Genomic DNA, 27,403 nt, shown 5'->3' with positions numbered 1-27,403 from the left:
CTCCACCAATAAGAGGAGTCAAAGGTGCCCTTGAAGAAGGCACTTGACCCTCAAACACTGAGGGAAGGCTAACTCACATGAATACGTTAAGAAGAATTATTGTGAAAGAGACCTTAAGCCAAGGAATCCAAATGAGAAACCTGAGCCCAAAATGTGGACTTAACAAGATCTGAATGGTAAATCTGGTGAGAGACATGTGTACAAATTGCCCAGCTGTATTTCAGTGTCAACTAAATGGTCACTTGAGATCCCAGCAGCAGGCCAGAGCCTTGAAATAAGACTCCGCAGGAAAAGTATCCAGGTGGCGACAATGGCTTCGTTCACAAAGCAGATACCATCTAAACAAGTGGCTACTGATAGGCCTGTTTGTTTCCACAACATTAACTCTCCTCAACATTAACTTCGCTCTGCTGAGAGTGACGTGATTTTTTTCACCTGTGCCAATGAATTAATGTTCAACACAATAAACTCTAAACTTCTTCCAGTTTATCCCCACTTCATACAATACTATTTCAGCATTATAGCTACATCCAACGCTCTAACATACAGTATTATCAGCAGGATTGCAACTCACAATTATCTTTATTATCAATTAACTTGCCAATCGCTTTCTCGATTAACTGGTCCGTGAAATGTCAGAAAAACAGCCAGTCTCGATTTTTTGTGGGATAAGTTGACATCGAATTGCTTTTTTTTTTGTACAAAATCCAAAGACATTGAATTATCAAATAAGATATCAGCCATGAGAGTTTAAAATCTGACATCCCAGCTGGCACCACAGTTCTCTGCATGCTTTCCAAAATCTGACATCCCAAAATGCTCTCAAAAATAACCATGCACCACGATGAATCAGTTTATTTATTTTTTTTGCTGCATCGAACCTTACAAGCTCAAAACACTATAAACTACACATACTATGTAATAATACTGCACAGCCCGTCCTATTTTTAGAAAAGTAACATTTGCAGGGCTGGAAAATGAAATGTCACTCTTGTTACAGAAATGCCACTCTGCAGTTTATCACTTTGTCATTTTCAAGGAGTGACTGTGGAGCTCGCTGTGTCTGCTGGAGGACTTGACCCTCATTTTATAGGAGCTTAAGTTTAATAATTGATGGCTAAATAGATATCATAAAGAGGAAACCTTTCTCTCTCTGAATAGCTGCAGTGCAACCAATCGCCTTCATCTTGGTATGGCACGCATTATTTATTCAGCAGATCTAGGCATGGATTTATGATGGAAGAAAAAGGAGAGGTGCAGTCGCTTCTCTTCTCTGCTTTGTATGAGTGTTTTCAGTGTTTGATGGAGGAGGAAGATCCCCAGAGCACCGCACTGCTGTCTCTGACGTCCTTCTAATCATTCAATGTATCATCTCCTGTATCAAAATCTGCAACAGTAACAATGAGGTGGGACGGCAGTGACAACTTGTTGCAAAAGCAGAGGAGGGGGATGGCGGACGCGCTGACGATAATGTCAGGTTATGCAAAAACAAGCAGGGCTGTCAACACTCTGACACCTGCGAGCAGACTGCCTCTCACTTCTGTGCGAGGAGATCACACAGAGGAGTGGGCGTTGGGCTGTTGGCAGTCACGCCCAATGAGAAATGCATGTTCCTGTGTGAGAACATTTCCCAGACACAGGCCCTTGCAGACACACGAGGCACTACACACCATCTAAATGTATTAGTATGAAGAGTAATGATTCAGTGAGGACCTCTGTATGTCTCTCTCTCTCTCTCTCTGACGCTCTCAAGGGCAGAGAATCAGTGAGATCAAACACCTCGCATGGCAAAGTGTTTATCCTGAAGTCTCCTAGAGAGAGAGAGAGAGAGAGCGGCTCGGTAAGAGGAAATCCTTTGAGGGCTTTTCTAGTCAAGTCAATCAGTAACCGGATGTAGACTTTACTGTCGTGAAATGTTTTACACTCTTGCCTCAGCTGACATCAACAACATCCATCGTCTGATAATAGCTAGTACAACTGCAGCTTTCACAAAACTTGCACCAGAAATGACCCTTAACTTTTAAAATTGTTAAATTCAGTGTGTGTAGGATGTAGAAATTCTACACTGAAACAGTTTACAATGTTTTACATTATGCTCTTATATATTTGATATTTGATATTTATTAGGGATTTTCTGTGTCACTTGAATGAAACTGAGCTGAAAAAGACACGGACTGAGCGACAGCAACACTGATGACCGGCTTTTGATGAACCATTTCTGGCGCTGAAACAACATGAAAGCATATATGAAACCGGTTTAACATCATCCGCACCGTTACCTGGGCACTCGCTGTCAGAGTCTTACTTTGGCAGGCCCAAAAGTTTCCACATTAGATGAGGGATCGTGAGGGTTGATGCACACTGAAGCTCAAAATGGCGGGTTAATAGGAAATCCACCCTTTGTGATGTTGGTGGTTTGAAAGATGATGTGGGCAAGTAGACCTGTATATTTGTGTGTTTTGCACCTCGTCTCTTTTCCTCTATGTTCTCTTTTACTGTCACCTCTTTTCCTCAAAAATAGTCTCACCTGTCATTCGTTAGTTTTTACACCAAACACATTTGCTTAAGTTCCTTTTGCCAAAATGTTCTCTACCAACAGACCTGTTTCCTAAGCAAAAGCTTCACCTATTAGGAAGCACTTTACTGACAGTAAGCAGTTAAATAACACATTAAACTGCAATTCTCACCATAATAATCAACATTTTAAATCAAATTCAGCACCAACAACAAGCCCAAAAGGTCTTCTTGTGGTGTCGTAGATATCAAAAGCATTAACTTGTAATATTAGAGCACAGGAACGGCCTCTCTAGAGTCTGTGCTGCCAAAAACTGCTCTAAAATAATGAAAAACTACGTTACTCCTGGCTCATTTCCTTCAGGCCGCATGACTCAGACACATTATGACCACACTAACACTACCCTGACTGTGGGTAAACAAATAATGCCAAGCCTGCAAAATAGCAAACAAATCATGAGCTGAATGCAAACAGTGAAACAGTGTCTGTGCATGCCAATGAATGTTATGAACGTTTGGGCATGATGGATATGATCAAAAGACTGCGGTGGGCGGTTTGTTCATAGCTTTGTCATGCTAGGCTTCATATTCATCCGTGGTTCTTGTTATAACAGTTAGCAGAAATGACCAGAGACACGCTCACAGACAAATGAGTTATTTACACAGGCCATCGAACGTACTGATCTGGTGTTAGCTGTACAAATGAAATGGAGCTTTTGTGTCAAGAGCGACAAACAAGAGAGAAAAACGGTCCGACCCTAACGTGATAGTTTGTGTGTCTTACAGTATGACAGTCTGTGACAGTTTGTGTGGACTCATCAAATGAAGAACTACCTTTAAGACAACGAAAAAGCTACATTTTCTACATACATACGGCATATGTCACACATACAAACACACACATGCACTCATACAGGTCTCGTGATATTTAAATGTTTTTACCTTGGCATTGGAATCCTTGTTTTCCAAATCCCCTGTGAAAAGAAAAAAAGGTTGAATTAAAAAGTTGTTTACGCTCGCTCTCTCTCTCTCACACACACACACACACACATAAAGTAAATCCATTCATTTATTCACACACACCTTAATTCATTCATACCAGGGACAGGGTGTTGCATGACATACACAAATAATGAACACCAGCATATTTCATATTTTGCTGGAAGCATTTTTTTTGTCATCTTCCCCAACCAAAGCTATACAATAAATATTCAGGAACACCTGATGTTGTCGACTACTCTTGGGAAAGGCACCCCTGTTCTAGTTAAGGCCGTTCATAATGCTACAGCATACGGTGATATTTAAGACAACGGTGTGCGTTTCTTGTTTCCTTTCTTGTTTCAACGTGACAGCAATGCCCCCTGTGAAAACATGAGGCGCATGTGGAGACATTTTTCTGGGTTTGGAGTGGGGGAACTCGACCGGCCTGCTCAGAATGCTGACCCCAACCCCATCTAACAAGTTTAGGATGAGCTGAAACTCAGTCTGTAAGCCAGGGCTCATCCACCAGCATCAGTGTCAGCCTACAGTCAGGCTTCAAAACCTTATAGGAGGCCTTTCCAGAGGAGTGAAGGCTATGGCCCATCGGTTATAGCAGCAGATTAACAAACCATGGCTTTGGAATGTCGTGTTGGACAATCACATATGGGTGTAATGCTTTGGTGCTCGTACTTTTAGCCATACAGTGTATGTTCTACTGCTGTCAAATGAGAATATTTGAGAATATTCTTTAGTCTTTATTGCACAACCTGCATCGAAAATATCCTCTACAAGCTAATAACAAATCCCAGACCGATTAGACATCACAACTCAAATGAAGACGCTCCCCACTTTAATTCACGAAGCCAAGCAACAAGTTGTTGATCGTTGGTGAGCGTACTGAGCTTGTGCTTTGCTAAGGAGGCGTGTTTGGTAGGGCACAGGTCATGCTGTAAAACTGTCAAGGTTATTGCCAATAGCAATAAAGGGCCTGAGATCAGACTCCCAACTGCAACAGGAGAGGACCGTAAAGCTGGCCGTAAGCCTGCCGAGCTGTCTGCAAATTTACTCCCCTCACAGTTAAGTGAGCTGATGTCTCTCTAGAAAAGCAGCACAATAGTAGTAACGGTAACTGATGACTTTTTTTTTTAACATTAAAAAACTGATCTTCTGATCATTAAACTAGTGCCTGGGAGAGCAGGAAAAAGAAGGACAAGTAGATGGAGATCTGAGATTTGAAGCGTGTTTTCCCATACTTTCCGAATATATTGTCTACCCATGAGCCACCAGTGGAAAAAACTGCAGCACAAAGGCAACAGCCTGCACCTCTGTAAGTCACTGCCCACTCTGAATGGGTTTCATCTACATACCATGAGAGCGTATTGAGCCGCCTCTGTGTAGTGTAGCAGATGTTGTTTTCCATGTGCTCACTGTGCCAGTAAACTGCAGAATTTCCTCTAAAAGTCCAGCCAGTGTGCAGCTATGTGAGAGTCTTTCAGCGGTAAACACATGAGCTGCTGTCCACAGTAAAAATGCAATAGATTGAAGGCTTTCATAGCTCAACTACGTGCCAGGATGGGGAGCCTATCATTCATCCAAAGCCTTTAAACAAGTCCCATCTCAGCATAAACAAACAAACAGAAATGTGTTCATGCACCTTTGAAGTTGTTCTCTAACAGAGGTGCTGGGGTTCCCTCGTGCACACACCAAATATCACTGTTTCTGTATTAAATCACAACCCTAAACCCAATTTTCTCTCATTCCCATTCAAACGGTTGTTATTTCCAGCGCTTCACTAGTAATGCAAACAACAGCAGAACTCCTCCCACATCGGATTGCTTTGGACAAAACCTCGACAGTATGGGCAGAATGGAGTAAAATTATCGAGGAAGCTTGCTGCACCCACGATCTGTCACCGAACTAGTCGGAAAGTCTTGCAGCAGCAGCAGCGTCGGGGTTGACGAGCGAAAGTTAGAGCGAAGTTACATCATGGAGCTCAGAGTGCAGGGCTGAAGTTATCCAATATGCAACAGGCAGCAGTCGGTGGGGTGGAGGTGGGAGAAGGGAGACTTACCAGATGAAGTCGGTGCAGTGGCTGCAGAAAGTCGGCTGCTTGAAGAACCGGGCTATGAATTTATGGTTCTTGACTTCGTGGACGTTTTTTTGCCTCAAAGCACCTTTACGAGCGAACCTATTGGCTACGTCCGCGGTGGACGACTCGTTTGAACTTACATCTGCCATGTCCCCCCCTAAAAACCAAAAGAGAGCAGCGGCTGAGTGTGGAAGAGTTGCTGAGTCCGTGTGGAGGCGCAGCCCTCGGAGTAGAGCCAGCAGAGAGCACAGCGGCGGTCTGCAGCGGAGACACTGTACTTACTGTCGGAGGGCTTTCCCTGCCTGTCGATACCACTGGGCTGCTCCACTGACAGCGCAGCCCGACGTCAATGGAAAGACTGTGACACGGTGCTACATCCGGTCCCCGCCTTCAAAGTAAAAGTCTTCTCTTTAAAAAAAAAAATCAAAGCAAGCTATGCAAGAGGCTGGTTTCTTCATAATTGGCCATATTCATGCTTGCACAGGCCCAGTATGACTACAGTCTGGTTGAGAACTGCTCATATATAGGTTTATATCCGCTCTACACCTTCAAAGTAAGTCATTTACTTTTTCTTTTTTTTTTTTTTTATTTAAAGCTGGGGTTTTGGAAGAATGTGACAAACATGTCCTTCCTCCTGCAGCTCTGCCCTCTCCACTCTCTATCCAAGGCCCCTCCTACAAGATGAGTAGAGCATGTGCAGGAAAACTTATGTTCGCAGCTTCGACCAACCCTAATGTCGTTGAACTGTATACCTGAAACTCTGTGAGAATGACGGGCCTGTTTTCTTTGCAAACTTGTGAGCTTGTGAAGCTCTTTGAAATGATGCACTGTGATGTAAAGCTCCAATGTTATAAAGCTGCATTAACAGGAATTAGCCTTTGGTTACAGTTAGCAGAAGGTCAAAACTATTAACATTCAACACTTTGCCACTCATCCTGCTTTCATGATACATCTATGTACACGAGCTAACAAACCACTGCAATGCATTTAGACACTGCAGGAAAATGAAGTTAGTAGCCTCATCTCGAAGTTCTCTTTCCACAGATAATGACTCATTTTTTATCACATTTATTGTCGTACTCTCTATTTTCTATCTTCCTTTGTTTGGGTTGCTTTGCAGTGTAGACTGTTTGCTGCCATTGCTGGAATAGAAACTTTTTCTGCAGCATTTTGCTTGATTAAATCGGGCCTTCACCCGTGTCTGAGGGGATGTGCGTGCAAATCTGCATTTGGAGAACCACCAATAGAAACGCCCTGTCTCTCTGAGAGGACCTGTGATTGGCCAAAGTCTCCCTTCATGGGTCAGATTTCTCTAAAGCCTGACAACAGAGCCAAGAGGGGGTGCAGAAGTCTAGTTTTCCGCCAAACCCCCCTTGAATTACAGCATGCTGCTGGTATTATGGATGAATTGTCTCAGTGACACCAAAAAAGACCTGCCTACTGCAGCTTTAAAGTCAGTTGTGGAAGAGGCTCTTTTCTGCCAGTACCCTGCAACATAATTGAAAACTGCTTATTTATATTTACGTCTACATGCAGGAAAGCAGCTCAGATTTTGCAAGTGGTCTACTGAGGCCATGAGCTGTAGTCCACACTTTACTGGAAAGATATTAAAATGAAGAAATATACATTTTAAAGCATGCATAACAGCTCATTTGTTTCCATTTTCAATACTGGGGTTTACTTGAGTCACTGAACTGGATCTGGATGATGATGATCCTTTATTGGGCCCCATCGACCCGGAGGACTAGAGGACAATATCAATACTCACAAGCCTTTTTATGCATGAATTTGTCTAAACCAGCAACTATGCAGCATCCATGTGGAGCTTTTATGGATAAGGGGTAGCTTTATCGTGTTTGCTTTGAAAGTGAGCAACTAACTACAATTCAAAAGCACCAAAAGACTGCAGCCTCCAGAATGGCCACACAATTGACAGAACACTTCCCTGAAACAGTTTCGAAAGCGGAATTACAGAAGCATCGTGAAGGTAGGATTAATTGCACGACTGCCAGGCTGCATTGGCTAATTTATCCCAGTGCGCCTAATAAACTGGCAACTGATTTGAAATTTGTTTTGAAAAACTGCCCTTGGTGTCCCCAGCATAGCCTTGTATCTGTGCGGCCTTTGGTCAAGGGTACAGTCTCAGACGGATTCACGATGCCCCTGTTGTCAAACAATACAAGAAAGCGACGCCCACCAACCATTAAACCATGAAATGAAAGCCCTCTGCATATTCAGTCTTCTGCTATTAATATTAAAGTACCGTAGATCATATACACAATTGAAGGATATGATTATTATCGTTCTAATTATTATCATTATTGCACAGAATCACTGATAGTATAATATTATAGTTCCAAGCCTGTGGAGAAATGATAGCGCTCCAAACATCAGAGACCACATGGTTCCTCTTTTATTTCCAGAGAGTCCTTTAATCCCTCATAGCTGTGGCACAGCTGTCCAACGGGCTCTTTTTTTTTTTTTTCCTGATTTTTTATTCCTAAAACGAACTTCCTGCTGGTGGTGCGTGTGTCTTTGTGTAACTTGACGCTGCTGCGCTCCGTTTCCTCCTTTTCACTCTGGCTGATGTCACGCAACAGGAGCCGCCGTGGGAGGGAGGAGGACCCTGGTCCCGCTGCAGGAGTTGGGATGGGGGCGTCATCGTGTGGAATAACAGCGCGTTACACGTTTTTACGCACAGGGAAGTGCATCCCACTCACAGGCCCATTAATGCAGTGCTTCTCAAGATTCAAGATTCAATTCAAGATTCAAAGCCTTTATTGTCATGCGTACAGTGCAGAAACGGGTTTCCCTGTACAATGAAAATCTTACTTTGCCATCCACACTGAATGCCAAAGAGTAAAAAAAAGAAGAGGATAGAATAAAATATAAAAACATATAAATATAAACTACTATTGCTAAATAAACTGCTATTGCTTGACATAAATATATTTACAAAATGTGCAACTTAACATAAAGTGCAGTCAGTGTGCAGATGAATGTGCAGATTAGAGGTAGTTGTGACTCCTATTGGCTGTGAAGGAGCCTGATGGCGGAGGGAAAGAAGGAGTTCCTGAGTCCTGACTCTTCTGTGTTTCACTCCAAATAATTAGCACAAGTGGATATTATGCGACTGTGATTAGAGTAACCATCTGCATAATTAACCAGTGTGCTTACAAAGAGAGGAAATATGGGATAGTGGTGAGATCATGACCCTCTTGTGCCAGACTGTGCATTGTCAGATTATATGTCTACGTCTACTGCTGTTTATCACTTTTTCCAAACCATAATGTCTTAAAAACAAGCAGATTAATTTCTTACTAGATCAGTAATTTAGTATTGCTTCCTGTCCTCAGCTCACAATCTCTGACAATGTGCTTAATTGTGTTTTTCAAACTGTTCTTGAAGATCTTTTGTCGTAGTTATGAATGTGTATTTAACTGGATTCATCGCTCACTCAAACTGCTGCTGGTGTTTCCTTCGGCTCGAGTGCATTTCTTCCCTTTCGAAACATTTTCTCATAGTTACTCTTTTGACTCGCTTGCTGTCTCTAAACATTTCTCTAAATTTGCCAACTCCCTGAGGTTCACTGACCAGCAGAGCATCTCAACCGTCTCAATCCATCTTATGCGAAAGACAAATATTTGACAATTTAATTGGGTTAGATAAACCAGACCTACTGTTCCCTGAAATCCCTTGATATTGCGCTGAAGCCCATTTTCAACATCCATCATTTAAGAGCAAGTAAATTAGTAAAAGAAGATGAAGCTTTTAGCAATCAATGATAACAGGTATATGCCATTTTAATACTCTAACCTATCTGCTTTGCTGATCCACCCATTAAGGTGTTGCAAATATCTAACTAGGTCAAACAAATCCCTTGGCCAAGTTAGGTATTGCATAATTTCAGTGATTATGGTTCTACGGGTCACAGAATTGCTATTTTTTAGCAAATAACTCGACTATTTGCTGATTCAACCTGTCCCTCCCAGATTTTCCTGGCCTAACCAAGAGCACATGCACATCATAGCCCTTTGTTATTTGGCATTACTGCTGCCAGGTTACCTCTCTGCTCCTAAAGAGCAAACAGCCCTTGAGCATTACTAAGAAGGGCAATATGTTGGTTAAAGTGCTGTTCATCAAAAATCTATCTATGCCTGTGAGTGTGTTTGTAGTGTCTCTCCCTCTGATTTATTTATGAGCCCATGTCTGCTGCTCCTGCACCAAATCAAGGTTATCGATTGATTCCTGGTAAATATGCAGGAGTTTGGACCTTTGTGCTCAATCAATAGGAGCTTACACTGGCAGCCGATTGGACCAGGCTATCAAGGGCCTGTTTACCCAGCAGCCCATATATCGGCCCCATCCCCACCCAGATGCAGGGGACACTGAGGAGACTTCACTCCTAAGAGGATGGCTCCGATTTTGGCTTTGCTGGTCCTCAGCCAACTAGCTTTATACACAACTGTGACATCCAAGAAAGGTCAACTAGAACCGGATAACTGCTTTTTCTTTGTATGACATTGACTCATTGTGCATGTTCTCTTACATATTTGTCAAACTATATTTCTGGTTGTTCACCAGTATGCAGCCGGCCTCCTGTCACCGACGGGATTGACGAGCTGACCCTAAAACGCGTGTATGAGGTTGGAGAAGAGGTGACCCTCACATGTGAACGGGGGTACTTGCCTTCAACAGCAACCGCCCAAAGGATTACCTGCACCAGCATGGGAGAGTGGACACAGTCTGACCTGGCATGCTCCCGTGAGTTTACTGGGGTGTCGGACTTTTACTCTGCAACACTTTAAAAATGCAGCTTTTTTCCTCTTGCTCAGACTGATACAGAAGTGCAACAGCTGTAATTCTTTCTATGACTCTCTTGGACCCTTGATGTCGTGGATATAATGGAGCTGTCTGCCCACTTAACTCAGACACACTAAGTCTCGTGTTTCTTTTAAATCTCATCTCAAAACTTTTGTCTTTGTGAGAGCTTTTGGCAATCTTTGATTTGTGTTTTTATCTATAATGTTTCTGTTTCTACTTTATTTAATTTTCAATCTTTTATTGTTTTTAACGTACCTATGTGCTTATGTGATTTATTATTTTTATTTTCTATAGCTAAAATGTGCCCAATCCCTAGACCTCTGCAGCCATTAGCAAAGGGGAGAACAGAAGCTCCATTCAAGAGTATGCTTAACTTCACATGTGATGACGGGTACGTTTGACCGGCCATAAAAGTCACTTTATAGTTCCAAACGGATCACTACAAGGTGAGTTTTTAGCGCAACACATGTCAGATTAATGTGAACCTTTGTTGGTCAGGTACGTCATGCAAGGAGCCAATGAGAGCATGTGTTTACATGATGGTACCTGGAGCAATCCACCGCCTCTCTGCAAAGGTACTGGATATGATTAGTGAGCTGATTTCTGTCACTGTTCATTTGTGCCATGGAAGGTATCATTCTGACATGACATTGGCACTGTACATTTTTGGTAGTGTGCAGAATATAGTGTATATAAAGGTGATTAAGTTAGCTCCTTTTGTTGGCAAGATAGCTGTATAAATAACATTCTGACTATAGTTTAATGTGGATTTTGCATTCTTAAAGATCTCAGTTTTAGTGTTTATCTTAGTATAACTTTAGCGTAATTTGTGTGTGTGTGTGTGTGTGTGTGTGTGTGTGATTTTTTTCCTACAGCTGTGAGCTGTCAGCTGCCAACACCACCCAGAGATGGAAGAATTGTCCATGACAGGCCAGTTACTGGAACCACCGTCGTGTATGGGCAAGAGTGGACATATGAATGTACCTCACCTAAAGCGCCAAGTCATGAAAAGGGATCCTGCATGGCTGATGGAAGCACAACTGAGCCACCGGTGTGCCGAGGTACTCAGACAATGTCGGTGCTCTCTGTATTCTTTAACCTTCATTTTCCCTTCTCATCTATTTCTCGCCTATGTGATCCCTTGTGGGCCAAATCAAAGACCAGTCTACCAGAATTTCTTCAGTGCTTTCTATATTACTTTTCTCAGAGATCCTACTCAGTGCAATTGTTACCACTTGATAATACCTCCTCACATTTTTGACCTGTTTTTGATCATCCCAGAGGTGAGCTGCTCCATCCCAACAGGCATACCAAATGGCTTCATCACCTTTGCTGTGATAAGACAACATCGCTACAAGGAGACGATTAAGTATGCCTGCAACGAGCACTACACTCTGGACGGTGAGGCTGAGATCCAGTGCCAAAATACGGGAAACTGGTCTTCCAAGCCAGTTTGCAGGGGTGAGTCATGTGAAAAAAAGATATTAAATTGTACAGATAATAACAATAACCTCTTTTCAAACTTCAGCATTGCTTTCATGCAAACTTGGAAGTAAAATTAGCTTCGACCAAATACTAAATCTTATAATCCACCGAGTGGATTGGCAGCGTCTGGTTAAATTACACATGAACTGCTTTGTTTTTCCACCCAGCTCCTTGCAAGGTTGGCATCAAAAGAGGCCGTATCTTCTACAATGCCAAGAAACTCTGGATCGCAGACCTGAAACCCAACAGAGTCCTGCATGGAGAACATGTTGTCTTCTATTGTCTGAACAAAGCTGAGAAGTGTGGCTACCCTGTGGCCAGCACCTGTTACGATGGGGACCTCCCCATCCCAGAGTGCTTTGAGGGTGAGAAAGAGGACATCTGTTTTAAACTTGGGCACCAGAAACACTTGTACACATGTAAAGCTTGAACCTCAATTTGTTTCTAGTGCTAGGATAAAGGTTAAATCACACATGAATACAGTTATACATTTTTGTAGCCTTTATACTGTATATACTGTGCGGCCAAGTAAAACTTGGGATAAGAGGAAATATGAGACAAGGAGGGGGTGTTTCTTACCTCCAATATCCGCATGCTGTCACAAGTGGAAATACAGTTGTTTTTTTTACACAAGAATTGTTACATAATAAGTCTGTCAGATGGATTACAGATGTCTTTGGAAAAGCCTGCGGTGTTTCCATGCAGTCGTGCATTTTATGATTACAGTAATATATCTGCCTTTCTCTTTCTTGCTTTCAGAACCAGGCAGTGTTGAGTACAGATTAAAGGCCAAAAGCCTTCCATCAGAAATCACAATGTGTGCTGCTTCACCCCCTGCAAGCCCCACGAGCCCTGCAAGACCTGTATAACTTTGCACAGAATGACCTGAAACACCATGTCAACTGATGGGATATGAATGATTGGATCAAGAATAATGAGTCTCTAGGAATGTGCTTCAAGGCAGAGGTCACTTTTGTTTGTTACTGGCTGCCTTCATCTTTTATTTTGCTGTATTTCTAATCGATAATAAAGTAATAGCTGTAATGAAATAATGAAAATTAGTTTTTATTAAGGATGTAAACTGGTGGTGTGGTACCTAAAAGAGTGAATAACCTGAAGAACATATGTAGTTTTCAATCTGCAGATACATGCAGACTGTACATAGATATACATGCTATACATTCGTACCTGTACCAGGTACCGAGGCTACAACAAATACTAAATCTGAGAAATTTGAACCACTTGTCCAAACTGATTTGACATCTTCTCTCCGGCGAATTGACACCAATTCACACCATATTTGTGTATAAATTTAACATGAATCTGAGCTACCTTATTACTTCCATGTGACCTTAACCACTCTCGCGTGATATGGTGTGAACAACCCCCATCTATGACCGTTGAAGACAGTGGCAGAAAAATAATGGCTAAAAGATTAGGGCTACTCATGATGAAAATGAAAAACCTTAAGAACAGGTAAAGTATGAGGTAATTAAATGTTGTTCCACTCAAGTATTTGATTTAATAGCTCTAACATCTCTGTAAATAAGTATTCTTTTCTTTTGATGTACCCGTTTTTCATAATGCTAAGCTCTTCAAAATGGTTTAAACAAGAGCAAACTGGGGCCAGATGCGACGTTTCATAATATTGCAGCAACAAGGGAAAGTCCACAGTGGGAGTGGTTCTCTTCCAGTAAAATGTCCCAAGAATCACAATCTGTTATTGCAAATAGCAAGCAGGGGGAAAAAAAACAGAAAAGAAATGCTTCATGCTGCTCTTATCTGTTTGCTTTTAGAGCAGCACAAACAGCTGTGTGAGACAGCACAGAGATTCAGTATTTGAACCAGAGAACCAGATAGCAGAGGAACGTCTGAGCATTTCTACAAAGGATGGAACGCATGCTGATGTGGGCTCTGCTGTTTCCATTTGTATTTTTTACCACCCTGACATCTGGACAAGAAAATGGTATTTGCTAATATCACCAGCTCCTTTTTGACATTTGATGGCTTGAACTACGTGTATACACGTTTATTTCTTTGCTGTTTCTGTGGCGTGAGCACTGGGGAACCTCAATATCTTACAATACACAGATTCTAAAAGCAGTTAATGATGAAGTTTAGTTTAGGTGTACATGGATCCAAGGCAATAATTTCATCTCAGTGGTTTGTTTCAATATGTTCTTCCAGCATGTAGCTGACAGCAGAGAAGAAAAAAGCTTGTCTGGACTATTTGTGTAAAATACTTAAACTCAGTGTTCTTTACAAGAAAATTTGATTTTAATGTTTACATTTGTTCAAGTTACTGATTCCTTGTTTCATGTTGCCAGTGCTGTCAGTCATTTTGTTTAAACGGTTGACAACATTGGTCAATAGAATTTACATTGTTTCAGGAAAAGTAGACCCAGTTTTGGCCTGAAGTGACTCAACACTCAGACTTAGACAATTCCTCTGTTGATACTACATGGCATTTAAGATGAGAGTGAATGCTCAGTAATTATGGCGATAACCCAGATGTTCATTAGCCTTGTCGTAAAATAATGACAGGTTTAGCATATGTCTTATGCGGCTGGATAGTTTGAATCCAGTGGAACAGTCTCCACACAGCTGACATTAAATCCATTTGTCCTTGCAGTGTGTTTTAGGCCTAAGGTGGCTGACAACATTGTGGTGCTTGGGCTCCAGAGGTACTTTAACCCTGGTGCGGAGTTGGTGCTGTCCTGTGAACAGGGATACACCCCTTTGTCAGGCCCTCTGAAGATTGTCTGCGCTGAAAGTGGACAATGGACAAAAACCAAATTAATATGCCTACGTGAGTCTGCATTATTCTTGTGAGAACTTGTGATAGATCATCTTGTATTGTTTTAACATTAACATAGTTGCATAGTAATGTTATTTTAAACATAATAATCAATTCTAAATTAATTATTATTGATAGAACTGACTTATTTTACTATAGATTAGGATATATTTTGATCTATCATGGAAAAAAATCAATGCTTTAGTAGATTTTGGAAAGTATATGAAGCAACAAGATTCTGATTACTATACTTTTTATTCATATCGTAAATATGTAGACCCGTTAATATTATTCTTTTTACAAATAGTCTTTAGATTTCTCTTTGATAATGTGGCATATGTATATGTAGATTCAGAGGAACTTATTTATTCCCTGTTCAGTGGCAACAGAGAATATGTGGGGTGCAGGGACAGAAAACATGTGACTTTATGTTTTCATCAATCATAAAAAAATAACTGAATAGCTAAACCTTCCATCTGCTCTGTACTGTTTTCTCTCCTACAGCCAAACGGTGTCCCTATCCTGACCCACCGACTAATGGAGAGTTGTACTATGAGGATACTGTGTACCAGAGTATGATCAACTATACTTGTGATGAGGGGTAAAACAAGAACATCTTGTTGAATTTCAGTGTGTGACATGCTTTCTCATGGTGGTGTCTTTGAAGATGCAAAGAGAGAACCACTCATCAGGCAAAAAGCATTATAAGCACAATAGCACATCCTGTAAGTGACGTGTAAAAATCAAAAAACACTGGAGATGATGAAAGTAGATGTGAAAGTTTTGAAAACAAATTCATAACCTTCATCATCCATAACAAATCAACAAGGTAGACAGCTGTTTGTTGCATTGAAGAGCCAAGTAAATGCATTTTATTGTGTCCATCATGTGTTTTGTGTATTTGTTTGCAATCCAAGCATGAAATGAGTGAATGATATGGCTGCTCTGCACAGGCACTTCATGATCGGAGACAACACTTCTGTGTGTCTTGCCAACGGAACATGGAGCAGCCCAACACCAGAGTGCAAGCGTATGTAACCCATTACGTCCTTCCAAAGACCAGGAGAATAAGAAGGAAAAAAGAACACACAGTTGCTTTTGTTCCAAATTTTCTGTGGTTTTATGCCAAAACAGATAAATATTCTGTCTCTTCTCTCGAAGCTGTGAACTGTGGCCTCGCTCCGATCCCAGAGTTTGGGATGATAATTTATAGCAAGAGGATTAGAGGGAACACCACTGACTATGGCGTCACAGGGACATACAGGTGCCTGCCTCCATACGCGGTTATTGGTGACGCAAGAGCAGAGTGCACTGCCAGCGGCAAATGGACCAAGACACCTAAATGTGGAGGTATGACCGTTAGAAAAGCAGGAGCTGCTGCAGTAAAGAGTAGTTACTGTAGCATTACAAGAGGTAGTGACTGATGACAGCCATTACTAAGTAAAAGCAAACCAAAATACACTTGGTTCAAAGTTCATTCTTCAGCTTAAAATGAGCAGATGAGATCTCACCACAGGGTCCACTTATGGACTTCACCATCACCTCTAATACAACTTGCAATGCCATGATGTTGTAAACAATTGAATTCATGAGTACAATAATGATAATCATGAATAGATTAAATGTTTTTTTAGGGGGGGGTTGTTTTTTAAAATCTTTATAGGCAGCATATTCATAATACATAATGACAATATGGTAACATGACAAAGAATAAATGAATAAATAAATAAAGCCTTTGCAGTGTATTTTTCAGGAAATACAGTTTCAAATTAGCTCCTGTTTGGGCTTTAAATGTAAATATTTTACCCAACAGACTAAATTGTTCCCCCTACAGTGGTGACCTGCCCTCTGCCAGAGAACATCGCCAGAGGCTACATGTCAAGCAACGACCAGAGAGACTATGACTACATGGAAACGATCAAATATGGCTGCCATGGAGACTATACACTTGAGGGGAGCTTCCAGATAGTTTGTCAGCAGGATGGGCATTGGTCTGAGAAGCCGTCCTGCAAGGGTAAGGCTGCAACCAATATCACATCATTTTACAGCAGAAATGTTGGTGATATTTTTCTGTTGGGCGAGAGAGAGAACATTTTTTCACGTGTTTCCCAGTTTGGATCTATGCATTTCTGTTCCCACTCTGTCTCTCAGACTCCCAAGCCAATTCCATTACTTTAACTCTCAATTTGTTCATCATTAACGTAGCGTGAATACAACAGCAAATGCTTTTTAATGTGAAAGTAGTCGTTTGAAGGCCTCTGCATTTCAGTTGTGCTAAAAGCAGGTCTAAACTCCTCCAACTTCTCTGAACTGGTATGAGAACAATATTATTCTTCAAATGACAAAATCTTTTTTAGGTGAATATGATGCAACTAACCACTCAAAAAAAACAAAACACAACACTTCATTTGCAGCATAATGTTGTCCAGTATAATGTTTTTCTTCTCCTTGTGACTTACAGCTCCTTGCAGTGTTGACATACAGAGAGCGAGGATACTATACAAGGGACAAAAACTCTGGATAAAGGACCTGCAACCTAACAGAGTCTTACACAAAGAAATTGTCTCAGTCTACTGCATGGACAAGGTCAGGGAGTGTGGTTATGCAGTGCCAACCCAGTGCATCGATGGAAATCTCAAAATCCCTGAATGCTTTGAACGTAAGGAAAAAAAGCAGTCCGATAGTCAGAACACAGCAAAAATGGTAACATGACAAAGAATAAATCTACAAAAATGAATAGAAAAGAATTCTTTTCTATTTATTTTTGTAGATTTGCCACCGCGCTATCACTCCTCACAACCTAAGACATCCACTGTGCTTTGCAGTCTCAGCTAGTAACTGTAAAACTCAAGTTACCATCTACTCTTTTCTCACTCCACTTGTCACACTGTAATGAAATTAAAGGAAGGACGTTTTGAAAACTCTAAATAAGATTAAATTTGTCATCAAAACAGTTGAGACAGTTTATGATCCAAGTGTTTCAACTAAATTATTGTCCTCAGTATTTTAGCTGTACTTTTAACATGGTAAGTGTAAATATTCTAACCTGTTCTGTGTATGTGTCTGTCCGTCTGTTTTCCAGAGCCAGGCCATATTGATTATAATCTTCATTCACGTTCACTTCCATCAGAAATCAAACAGTGCTGAAACAGCGGCGGATCCCTTCTCTGCTTTCTAAAATTAAAGAATATGGTCTGACTCAAGCTGTGTGTTTGTTGTATGTAACACAAATTCAACATTTCAAACGTTGTTTTATCTGACTCAGACCTAATCAAGAAAGTGTTTACTTCATTTCCTGTTTCTAATTCACTTGGGCAAGGCAACTTTGTTGAATTAAAAGTGGCCAAATACCATATATGTTGTTGCTGACTATATGGTATGTGATGTATGGCAAAGCATTAATGGTGAGCAGACAAGGCAAGTAGAAATGTCCAGAGCTGAAGTAATAAAGTGTTGCTGCACACAGATTGGGTCTTAAAATTACATGTCATGACAATGTCATGTTTTACAGTCATCAAATGTTGTGATGAGTGCTCTATAAAATAAGGTTAAACCTGCCCACTATAGCTGCAAATGTATTTTGTCATTTACGGGAAAAAAAATCATATTCCAACTTGACTTGACTTTGAAAGGTAATGAATTAAATATGACAAGCAGGGATGTCAGTGTCTGTCTGTTTGTTCTTCTATGATGGTTCTTCTTAGCCTTCATATGTAGCTGATTGGTTGAGAGAGAGAGAGAGAGAGAGAGAGAGAGAGAGAGAGAGAGAGAGAGAGAGAGAGAGAGATGGATGTTAAAAATTTCTCAATTTACCAAAGATGTATTTGGGTTTGGCTTGGATTACCTGATTTTTTTTTTGTTGATCAAATTAGTTATTTTTTCATAGTGTTAAGCAAAACATTGTTTGAAGAGAACTTTTCAATAGTGTGAATATTTAACGTCACTGATGCAGGCCTGTAACAACTTTTTAACAAACTTAAACACATCCAGAGTTTCAGCTGCGGGCCAGTCTCGTGCTTCCGGTGGCATTCATGTATTCTCGCGAGATCCGACGTGTTCCACCTTCTTCTCGTCCAGCATGGCCGCGCTGTATGAGGGATACACGTTGTGCGGACTTGTTCCAGGTCAAAATCTGTCAAATTCAGGAGTTCAAGGCATCGAAGCGGAGAGAGACAGCGACCATGTCGTGGTCACCGACTCAACCAGATGTGTCACGTTGTACAAGGTAACGTTTAGCGTTTGTTTTGAGGAGGCTGCTAACCCTGAGCCAGCTTATCTGCGCGTCCTGTAACGCTGTAACTCGTGTTGGCATCTTGGACAGTGACAGAAACCAAACACGATAAGACGGATACCTCAGCTAGCTATGATAGTACTTTGTCTCCTTATCCGTGAAAATCGTATAACTGACTCATAGGTCGGAGTTAACATCATGCTAATCTACATGAATGCAAATGTTAGCTAGTGGTCGCTACACACGCACATCCAGCTATGTGTTGATGGCTTGAATTGCTTTGCTCAGCCTGCATGTTTAGCTCCATCTATCATACGGCTCCACTTAAAGCTAAATAATTCACCAAACAGCTTCTTTTCGGTAGATGTCAGCCTTCAGAGCTTCACTTGCTCGATTCATGATCTTCTGTGTGCCATCAAACAGCCTTATAGTAACCAGTGGAGATGGCTGTGAGGGAAACTTCTTGTGTTGTGACTGGTAGCATCTTCTTGTTATTAACTGGTCCTCTTTTTGTTTTTGTGCTTTTGTGGTTGCTGCAGGTTTCAGACCAGAAGCCGCTGAGCAGCTGGACGGTGAAACAAGGACAGACTCTGACCTGTTCAGCTGTCTACAACTCCCAGACCAAGGAGTATGTGGCAGTGTCAGACAGCAAGGTAGACTTTCAGTCATCCTCTGAGTCACAAGCAGGAGAGGATTCTGGTGCTTCCTTTGGTTGCTGTTTATTATGTGTTATTAGGTCTGACCTGCCAGAAATACCTGGCTCCCACTTTTACAAACTAATGTGCCTTTTTTTGTGTTTTTTGATTTTCAAGGTGATCAGAATTTGGAAGGAAGAGGACATAATCTTAGAGAAGACCTTCAAAGCAACTGTAAGTGTGAACATGGCTATTCATCATCTCTATTCTCTAGTGGAAGTTAAAGTCTGGAATGCTTGAACTAGTCCGTACGAAGTGTAGTCGGATCCCGTCTGAAGACAAAGTGTTTATACCCGTTGTCACAAAGAGGTGTGAGTCGTGATCGAGCTTCACAACGTGATAACGGTACACACTTTTTGGACAGTGTCCCCACAAATGCATTCTGGAGGTGGTTCATTCACACCGTGAATCGTTCTGTATCGGCTCCATTTGAACACGTCCATGGCGCCTAATCTAGGTTTACTGAGACTACCGAGAAATCAGTTTTCTCCCTTTCCACTGCTGAATTTTTTAATGTGATTGTTAGAGCTGCAATGACTAATTGCTAGGTTGTCAACTGGTTTGAGTGATTTTTTTTTTTTTTTTTTTTTTTTTTTTAAGGAAAAAAGATTCTAGCTTCTTAAATGTGAATATTTTCTGTTTTTTAACTCTATTATGGCACTAAGCTGAATATCTTTGGGTTATGGACAGAACAACCCAGACATCATCTTGTGCTTTGGGAAACACAGATCAACATTTTTCACCATTTTCTGACTTTTTATAGACCAAACAACTGATGGATTAATCAACAAAATAATACTTCTACAGTCGGAACGTTTCTGTGCAGTAATTTCATATGTCACCTTATGTCCTCATTCTTATTTGATGGCTGTGATCTCTATATTCAGTATACATCCACCTTTACCAATTACATTGTCCAGCATTGGAACTGGTCACAAAAAAACTACCATACTTAACCAGTGTAAAATATCATAATAAGTGGCCCCGCTGATTGGTGAGAAAACTGAACAGAGTCTCGTTGCTGATTCCTGATGTAAATGTTCTCTCCAGGTGTCATCGGAGGTCTGGAGGGTCCACTGTGTACCCGCAGGGGAGCCTGTGGTCTTGTTCCAGAGAGGAGCTGTGAGACTCCTGGACGCTCTTCTTTCGGCTCCCCAGCAGCCCATAGAGGACGTCCTGGCTCAAGAGGAGGCCGTTAGGTCAGTATCACTGTGCTCTACAGACTCAGTAAATGTTTTGTGCTAGAATCCAGATTGAGAGTGAGGTTCAGAATTTGTCCTAAAAGACAGTAAATGTTAGCAGTTGACATGTGCAATGATTTAAATAGACCATAAAAATTCAAATATTGAAACGATTGATTGCCAGTGCTGTTCTGATTCATCTTTTTTGTCTTTAGGTGGAGCACCAACATAGTGGCAGAGTCGCAGCACTTTGTTATCTTCACAACTGAACTGGTAAACGCTAATTTTTATCGGCTTTTGACGCAGACTCTGATAATTCAGATTTAAAAATTCCCATCACCTGTATCACAATCCTAAACTTTAAAGATAATCATTTGAGCCCATGCTCATTTGTCTGCCTTTGTTTTGTCCCTGGACATTTGCATCAACTCTTTGTTATTAGTATTTCTAAAGGCCTGTTTGCCAATGTCTTCCCACAGAAAGGAGAACATTTCCTCTACCTGCAGAGACTGAATCCCAACACCCTACAGAGGTACCGGCTGGAGAGAGAGGAGCCTGGTCTCTCCCCACTCAGCTTCTCTGCCTCCTACAGGGATAAACACATCCGCCTACTTTATCTCTGTAAGCCTGAATCTATCTATATCTATCTATCATTTTTTAAGGGTTAATCATTTAATATGTGCCCCCCATAAAAATGAAAGCCTGTTAGCATTAACAAGAGCCCCATGCCATCTCACTCAGAGTCCACTTAGATGTGCAGCCGACACTGATGCATTGATTTCAGTGGGGTATTATCTCTCTTGATTACATGATGCGCTCTGCACTTTGTATCAAAAGACAAATACGATATGTGTCATTCTTTCCCTCTGGTCTCTTTCCTCAATAATCCTCTTAACCTTTTGTGCCTCATGATTTTCCTTCCATCCAGACCCCAATGGTCACGTGTACCAGAGTGTAGTCCCAGTGCGGGGTCTGGGGGCTGACGAGGGGGCCCAGGCTCTTCCGCTGCCCCGCAGCCTGCAGCTGGGTCTCCCTGTCGGTGAGGGCCTGCTGCAGGCAGCATCGGTCCTGCTCCTGGATGAAGACCATGTAGCTGTTGTGGGGGTTCCACACCCCTCTGCTGGAACCGGTAAAGGTAAATGCAGCTTGTTTATGCTCTACTTTTTTTTTTTTTTTTTTTTTTTTAATTTAAAGTTCACATTGGAAAAGTGACAAAAAGTAGTTATACATTAGCTTATGTTTGTCTGTCCTGTCTTTAGCCTCCCTAGCATTGTGCATGCATTACATTTTGCTTTTTGATAGAAATAGTAGAAATGATGATACATTTTGACATGTGGGCCTTGTTTTGAGAATAAAAGCATTAGAATGATGACTTGAAGCTATGTGACTCCTGTATGTGATGTGCGTGTGGTTTTTGAATTGCTCTTTTCAGACTTTCTCTGCATCTGGAACACCAATTTTCAGACGCTTCAGGCTGGAAAAGAGATGGCGGGTAAAATCTATGGACAGGTAGGACTGCTTTGGCGTGTTACATGCAAATAACCCACCGAGTTGATATTTTCTCATGTCTTGGCAGTGGATGAAACAATAAGACTGTTAATGACTTTTAGCCATTGTAGTGGCAGGGCCCCTGAGCTCATTCAGGACAGTCACCAGTGTTTACTGCTGAGTTTAGAAGTATGTATGAACCTCCCACTCAGGCCTTCCTCACTGTTCTGACTACAGGCCAAGTTTCCCTGTCCTTCCAGCTGCTGGGTGCTGATGGAGGACTGTATGACTTTGGTAGAGCATTGTGTCTGCTCTCCACTGTGACGGGGCTCACTGTCCCTCCTCACAACTGTATGGCAGTTTACAATGTTGAAATCGCTGCGTATATCAACTAGTTGTCCTGTCTGGATTATTGGTAACTTGTCCCATTAATTCCTGTTTGTATTAATTTTCTTTTTCCCCTGATTTTAGCTATGGAGTTATTCCAACAAGCTATTCATTCCACATGGGAAAACCCTCTCTGTTATTCCATATGAGTGCCCCAAATCTTCCCTGGCCTCTGCCCTGGGAAAACTAAGGCAGGCCAAGACTGAAGGTGAGCTAAAACACATTTATAGTACTGCAGCTTTAGTAGTAATAATGCCTTTGTGTAACTGCAAAGCAGATGACACAGATAATGCAAAACATTTAATGCCTGAGTACACAGACTGAACATAAAAACTACTACACTGGCATACTAGAAAATACATATTCGGTCATGTAGTAGGTTGTTTTGAATGATGGTGCAGGATAGTTATCGAGTCATTTCTTGATTACATTACCATGTGTGTTTCTGACTGCTACAGAGTTCAAAGCTCCAGCCTCTGTACCGTCTTGGAATAACATTCTGCACGGAGAGAAAGCTCAGCCCTCCAGAACAGTGGAGACCAGGAAGACGGTATGTTGGATAGAAAAAGGCTAGATAACTGTTGCCTGTCTTGCTAGTGCATCACTTCCAAAGGCCGTTCCCTCGCAAAGTGACCTGCACTGTTTCCAAGACCAACAGTATGTAAGAAAACATATTCCTGGTACCTACTGGTCTCCAGGTCAAGTTGTGATTTATAGTAGTTGTATCATTTAGAAAATGTACAAAATTGTTTAATGTGGTAATACTTAATACATAAATAATTTCTTAATGCCACAGGACTACTGTTTTGAATTGTTTATTTGTAATGTAATCTTCAATGGTAAGTTAAATTAGTATGAAGAAGCCTGCCACATCAAATGGCTCATTCAAATTCATGAAATTACTGTTGGAATGTGACATAATTTTTGCAATTCACTGCTTCGGCGCAGTGTTAAAGCAGCGTTTGGGAACACAGAGTTTTGGACTTTTGAAAGAGCAGCGTGTGCAGACTGCTTCTACTCTGATTGTTGTTGTTTTATTTCAATCAGGCCTGGTGGATTCTTACAAATGACGTTAGGAACACTAGGAGGAGGAAGGAGAAGAAGTTGTTTTTTGTTTTTTGACTACCTGCCTGTCTACTACTGTCAGAATAGAAGAATAGCCTTTATTGTTCATTCTACATAGTACAATAAAACTTTGAATGGCAATAAAAACATCAGGCAACAATGAGAACAATCCAATAGTAGATTCAGCAAATATGATGAAAAGATAATTTTATAAAAATTACCAGCTGCTACTTTAAAACTGCGTGTGTTTTGAACATAGTGCCGCCTGAAGTGGTGGCTCGCGAATGCTCCTGTTAATGCGAATGCTTCTCTCCATACAGAGAACAACCCGTAAGACCCAATCAGCACATAGTTTAACAATTGATCAGGTTCTGGAGCTCATCAAGGTAAGAATCTGATTTTTCATGGTTCTCATGAAAAATACTGAACCAGCTATGATGAAAAAGTCTTTCATACAGTATGAAAATATTTCCTCATGCAGACGGCACCAGTGGAAGAGGTCCAGAAAGAGGTGGAGGGGCTCCTCTCTAGGGTAGACACCCAGGACCTGCCGCCCTCAGTGGGGCAGCTGGCGTTGAGCCTTGTGTCCCGGAGCCTGGCCGATCCAGCCTTCTACACCCCCAGCACCCTGGCACAGCTAGTGCACACTCAGTCCCTCTGCCACAGGTCAGTAAGGCATGGCAGCGGAATCAGGATGATGTTATTTTTAATGACATATTAACTGACACATAAAAATATTGACTCTCGAGCTATTTAATCAGTCCTCTGTCTGTATTATGTATCTCTGTGCTTTTAATACTCTTATACTTTACGCCATGATTGAGTTGCTTTGCATAATAATGTAGAAAACATGAACTGAACGACCCAAACCACATTTCTAAATACTAGAAATTCAACCAGTGTTGTTTCTTCCTCAACAGTGTGTGTCCAGACCTTTTGCTCCTGGCCCTGGAGAGGAAGGATTACTTTCTGTGTCAGCTGTGTTTGCAGTTCTTTCCTGACCTCCCAGAAGATGTCACCTGTGCCTGCCTTAAGACCTTTATCAGGTAAAATTGGCGGTTCGATCCCCGCTTCCCCCAGTCCACATGTCGAAGTGAATGCACGTGAACGAAAAGGCTGCTCTACTCCTTGATTCCTCCTGTGCAGATGAAGTGTGAATGGGTTCTTGTCAATGTAGCGTTACAGCACCTCGTGTGTTCAAAAAGACTAGAGAGGCAGTTCATAAGCACTGTGCACTCACCAAGTAATACCTGTGTGAATTGATATTTTTGCTTTTGCCACTGGGGGGCACCAAAGTAATACTTTTTTTACAATTCTGCACAGTGTCTGTGAACACTTGATTTGCATTTTTAACTGCCTGACTCTAAAAAAACTAACGGCGTGTTGTTCTGTGTTGCAGTATGCCAGACGCCGATGCAGAGAAAGTGAGCCTGGAGCCTGACAGTATCTCCTTCATGGAAAACCTAATCGCTCGGGATCGTGGCCAGGTTGGCCTGCAGAATGGCTTCAGCCCCACCTCCTTTGACGAGGACCACTCCGACGCCCTCAGTGGAGTGGGCGACACAATTAAGACCAGAGCAGAAGACAAGGAGAAGACCTCAACTCCACCAGAACAGATCTGTCCGGTGGGGTTACACAAGGCCGTTCTACTGTATCCTCCCAGTGCACTCATGGCGTCACTCAGACACAAGATTTTCCACACTCTGCTTTGTTTTAGTTAAATATGATTTGACTGTAAAAATACACAGAAATATGAGGTCTTAACTCAAGCTGCATAGAAATGAGGTCCTGCAGACGGCGTACAGCGACACTTTCCTCCTCCCACACCTAAAAGATCTGTCCGCCCAACATGTTGTTGTGAGTAACAGCTACTGTATCCATTGCACATTTTCATCACACATAACCCACAGATGCTTTTTAAAACCTGTTTACAATGTTCAATTTCTCTCTCATCCCATCAGCTTTTCCTACAGTACCTGCAGTTCCTTTACTTCAAATTTTCCCAAGATGCTATCCCACAGATGTTTAGATCACCAAGCCTGACTCAGGTCTGTATTGATGTCTAACAGGATAATTTAGGGTGGCCTCGCTTCACAGATCGGCGCAGCTCGTGCCTGTCACTCCAGGACACCTCAAGCGACACGAAAAGGAGGAAGGAGAAAGTTGTTTTGCTGAAGGATTGTCAAATCCAGAGATGGAGGATTCACATGTTGACCTGAGCTGTGCAGGCTGAATTAAGTGTAGCCACCATGCCGACAGGCAGCATAAAACAATGCAGATAGAGTTTTTCCCACATTTTTTAATAAACTTATGTGACAAAAGCACAAGTGTTATAATATACAGATTTATGAAGTAACTCCCTGTAATGATAATTATACTTCTGTCAATTGAAATGGGAACGCAACAATTTCCGGTTTGAAAAGGCTTAAATAACTTTTTCTTTTGCATGTGACTGTAGGTCATGGATTGGGTTTGCATGCTGCTGGACGCCCATTTCACAGTGCTGGTGATGACTCCAGAGGCCAAAGGCTTACTGCTGAGCCTGAAAAGCTTTGTACGGTCTCAGGTAACCAACAGTCTTCCCTTTTGTCTGCTCTGCAACCGGCTGCATGCACAAGAGAACTCAAAGATGCCTTCTTGTGTCCTCAGGTGAGACTGTTTTCTGAGCTGGGGAAGATCGAGAGCAGCCTCCAAGAGCTCAACAAGATGAAGGTGAAGAAGGACGTCGGACAATACTCCATTGAAATCATTGAGCTGTTTTAGAATTTCTACGTGTACACTTTTACTAAATCATTGAGCGTATTGTTTCGCTTCAACTTTTCACCTGTAGTGGTTTCAAGGTTGTATACGTATCCCAGATGGTTTAACATGAAGTGTTTTTTGGCACAGACGCCAGCCATCAGAGCTCAACATCCAGGAGTTTTACCAAACACCAAAGGAATTTTGGAAGCTTATTTTAAATGTGATTACGCTGATGACAATTTAACCATTCAGAAAATCTGGTTTGCATATTGTTCCCACTGCTCATATGACACACTGGTTAGTAAAATGCATACAAAATGCACCTAATGCAGCAGCATAGCAAACCTTTGTAATATTCAAAAATGGGACTGTTTTTTTGTATGTGTCCTAACAATACTGAATCTTTGTAAATCTGTCAGCTGTGACTTTGTACTGGATTTTCCACAGCAAATCCTTTTATGTCCAATGGAGAAATATAACAAGAACTTTGAATCAATGCGTCACTGCATTTGTGTTGTTTTTTTTTTTTTTTATTAAATGGTGCGATGGAATAGCTGTAAATTAATGGATGCCTTGAAGTTTTTCATGATTTCTTATACAACAATAATAAAAGGTGACAGTATTTTGTATTAATATTAAAATACTTAATCGTTAGGTCTTTGTACAGAACGTGCTTGAGCTGGTGTAGTACACTTAACATTTAGAACAGCAACTGTGTTTCGACTGCTCACTTGCTGTACATGAACACATCGCTGGCCCATACCGCTGACCTGCTATAATACATTTTATTATGTATGCTCATATATTTTTATTCATATATTTATCATTTTTTACGTTACTTGCGGGACTATGGTGAGAGTGGTATGGAGAACAATAACTCTAGAAGGCATGCAGAAACAGGCTAAATATATGCACAGAGTTAAT

The 27,403-nt window shown here is 41.5% G+C and overlaps 4 protein-coding genes across 4 annotated transcripts in view; 3 read left to right on the top strand and 1 right to left on the bottom strand.

The window, feature by feature from the left end:
- The window catches only part of prkcaa (protein kinase C, alpha, a), a 140,245-nt gene extending 134,485 nt beyond the window's left edge, over positions 1–5,760 (bottom strand). The window contains exons 1-2 of the mRNA XM_070854270.1: positions 5,567–5,760; positions 3,457–3,488 (exon numbers count right to left, since the gene is read on the bottom strand). Of these exons, the coding sequence (XP_070710371.1) occupies positions 3,457–3,488; positions 5,567–5,733 (199 nt within the window). The 5' untranslated portion in view covers positions 5,734–5,760. The remainder of the gene's footprint in view (positions 1–3,456; positions 3,489–5,566) is intronic.
- Positions 5,761–8,330: 2,570 nt separating this feature from the next.
- LOC139199346 (beta-2-glycoprotein 1-like) lies at positions 8,331–12,853 on the top strand. Its single transcript, XM_070828404.1, has 9 exons — positions 8,331–8,350; positions 9,988–10,067; positions 10,169–10,348; positions 10,703–10,799; positions 10,907–10,983; positions 11,284–11,469; positions 11,690–11,869; positions 12,061–12,258; positions 12,653–12,853. The coding sequence occupies exons 2-9, from the start codon at positions 9,998–10,000 to the stop codon at positions 12,760–12,762; spliced, it is 1,098 nt and encodes a 365-aa protein (XP_070684505.1). The 5' UTR covers positions 8,331–8,350; positions 9,988–9,997; the 3' UTR covers positions 12,763–12,853.
- Positions 12,854–13,644: 791 nt separating this feature from the next.
- On the top strand, positions 13,645–18,303 carry LOC139198680 (beta-2-glycoprotein 1-like). The gene is made up of 8 exons (XM_070827602.1): positions 13,645–13,859; positions 14,526–14,702; positions 15,195–15,291; positions 15,644–15,720; positions 15,852–16,040; positions 16,525–16,704; positions 17,152–17,349; positions 17,773–18,303. Exons 1-8 carry the CDS (start codon positions 13,784–13,786, stop codon positions 17,835–17,837), a joined length of 1,059 nt encoding a protein of 352 aa, XP_070683703.1. The 5' UTR covers positions 13,645–13,783; the 3' UTR covers positions 17,838–18,303.
- Positions 18,304–18,768: 465 nt separating this feature from the next.
- nol11 (nucleolar protein 11) lies at positions 18,769–26,975 on the top strand. Its single transcript, XM_070828416.1, has 18 exons — positions 18,769–18,915; positions 19,461–19,574; positions 19,734–19,790; positions 20,667–20,815; positions 21,013–21,070; positions 21,277–21,418; positions 21,726–21,932; positions 22,230–22,306; positions 22,757–22,880; positions 23,131–23,222; positions 24,058–24,123; positions 24,219–24,403; positions 24,658–24,783; positions 25,137–25,388; positions 25,516–25,594; positions 25,699–25,785; positions 26,196–26,303; positions 26,387–26,975. The coding sequence occupies exons 1-18, from the start codon at positions 18,769–18,771 to the stop codon at positions 26,498–26,500; spliced, it is 2,184 nt and encodes a 727-aa protein (XP_070684517.1). The 3' UTR covers positions 26,501–26,975.
- The last annotated feature ends 428 nt before the right edge of the window (positions 26,976–27,403 follow it).

The sequence above is a fragment of the Pempheris klunzingeri genome, chromosome 3 (genome assembly GCF_042242105.1).
Source record: "Pempheris klunzingeri isolate RE-2024b chromosome 3, fPemKlu1.hap1, whole genome shotgun sequence".
Lineage (NCBI taxonomy): Eukaryota > Metazoa > Chordata > Actinopteri > Acropomatiformes > Pempheridae > Pempheris > Pempheris klunzingeri.
The sequence above is the reverse complement of the archived record's forward strand: the minus strand, read 5'-3'. Positions and strand labels throughout refer to the sequence as shown.

Coding starts and splice junctions, on each gene's coding strand:
- LOC139199346 (XM_070828404.1), top strand. CDS start 9,998: ATGGCTCCGATTTTGGCTTTGCTGGTCCTCAGCCAACTAGCTTTATAC. Junction 10,349..10,702: donor GTCTGACCTGGCATGCTCCC/GTGAGTTTACTG, acceptor TATTTTCTATAG/CTAAAATGTGCCCAATCCCT. Junction 10,984..11,283: donor TCCACCGCCTCTCTGCAAAG/GTACTGGATATG, acceptor TTTTTCCTACAG/CTGTGAGCTGTCAGCTGCCA.
- LOC139198680 (XM_070827602.1), top strand. CDS start 13,784: ATGGAACGCATGCTGATGTGGGCTCTGCTGTTTCCATTTGTATTTTTT. Junction 13,860..14,525: donor GACATCTGGACAAGAAAATG/GTATTTGCTAAT, acceptor TTGTCCTTGCAG/TGTGTTTTAGGCCTAAGGTG. Junction 16,705..17,151: donor TGAGAAGCCGTCCTGCAAGG/GTAAGGCTGCAA, acceptor TGTGACTTACAG/CTCCTTGCAGTGTTGACATA.
- nol11 (XM_070828416.1), top strand. CDS start 18,769: ATGGCCGCGCTGTATGAGGGATACACGTTGTGCGGACTTGTTCCAGGT. Junction 18,916..19,460: donor GATGTGTCACGTTGTACAAG/GTAACGTTTAGC, acceptor TGGTTGCTGCAG/GTTTCAGACCAGAAGCCGCT. Junction 25,786..26,195: donor GATCACCAAGCCTGACTCAG/GTCTGTATTGAT, acceptor ATGTGACTGTAG/GTCATGGATTGGGTTTGCAT.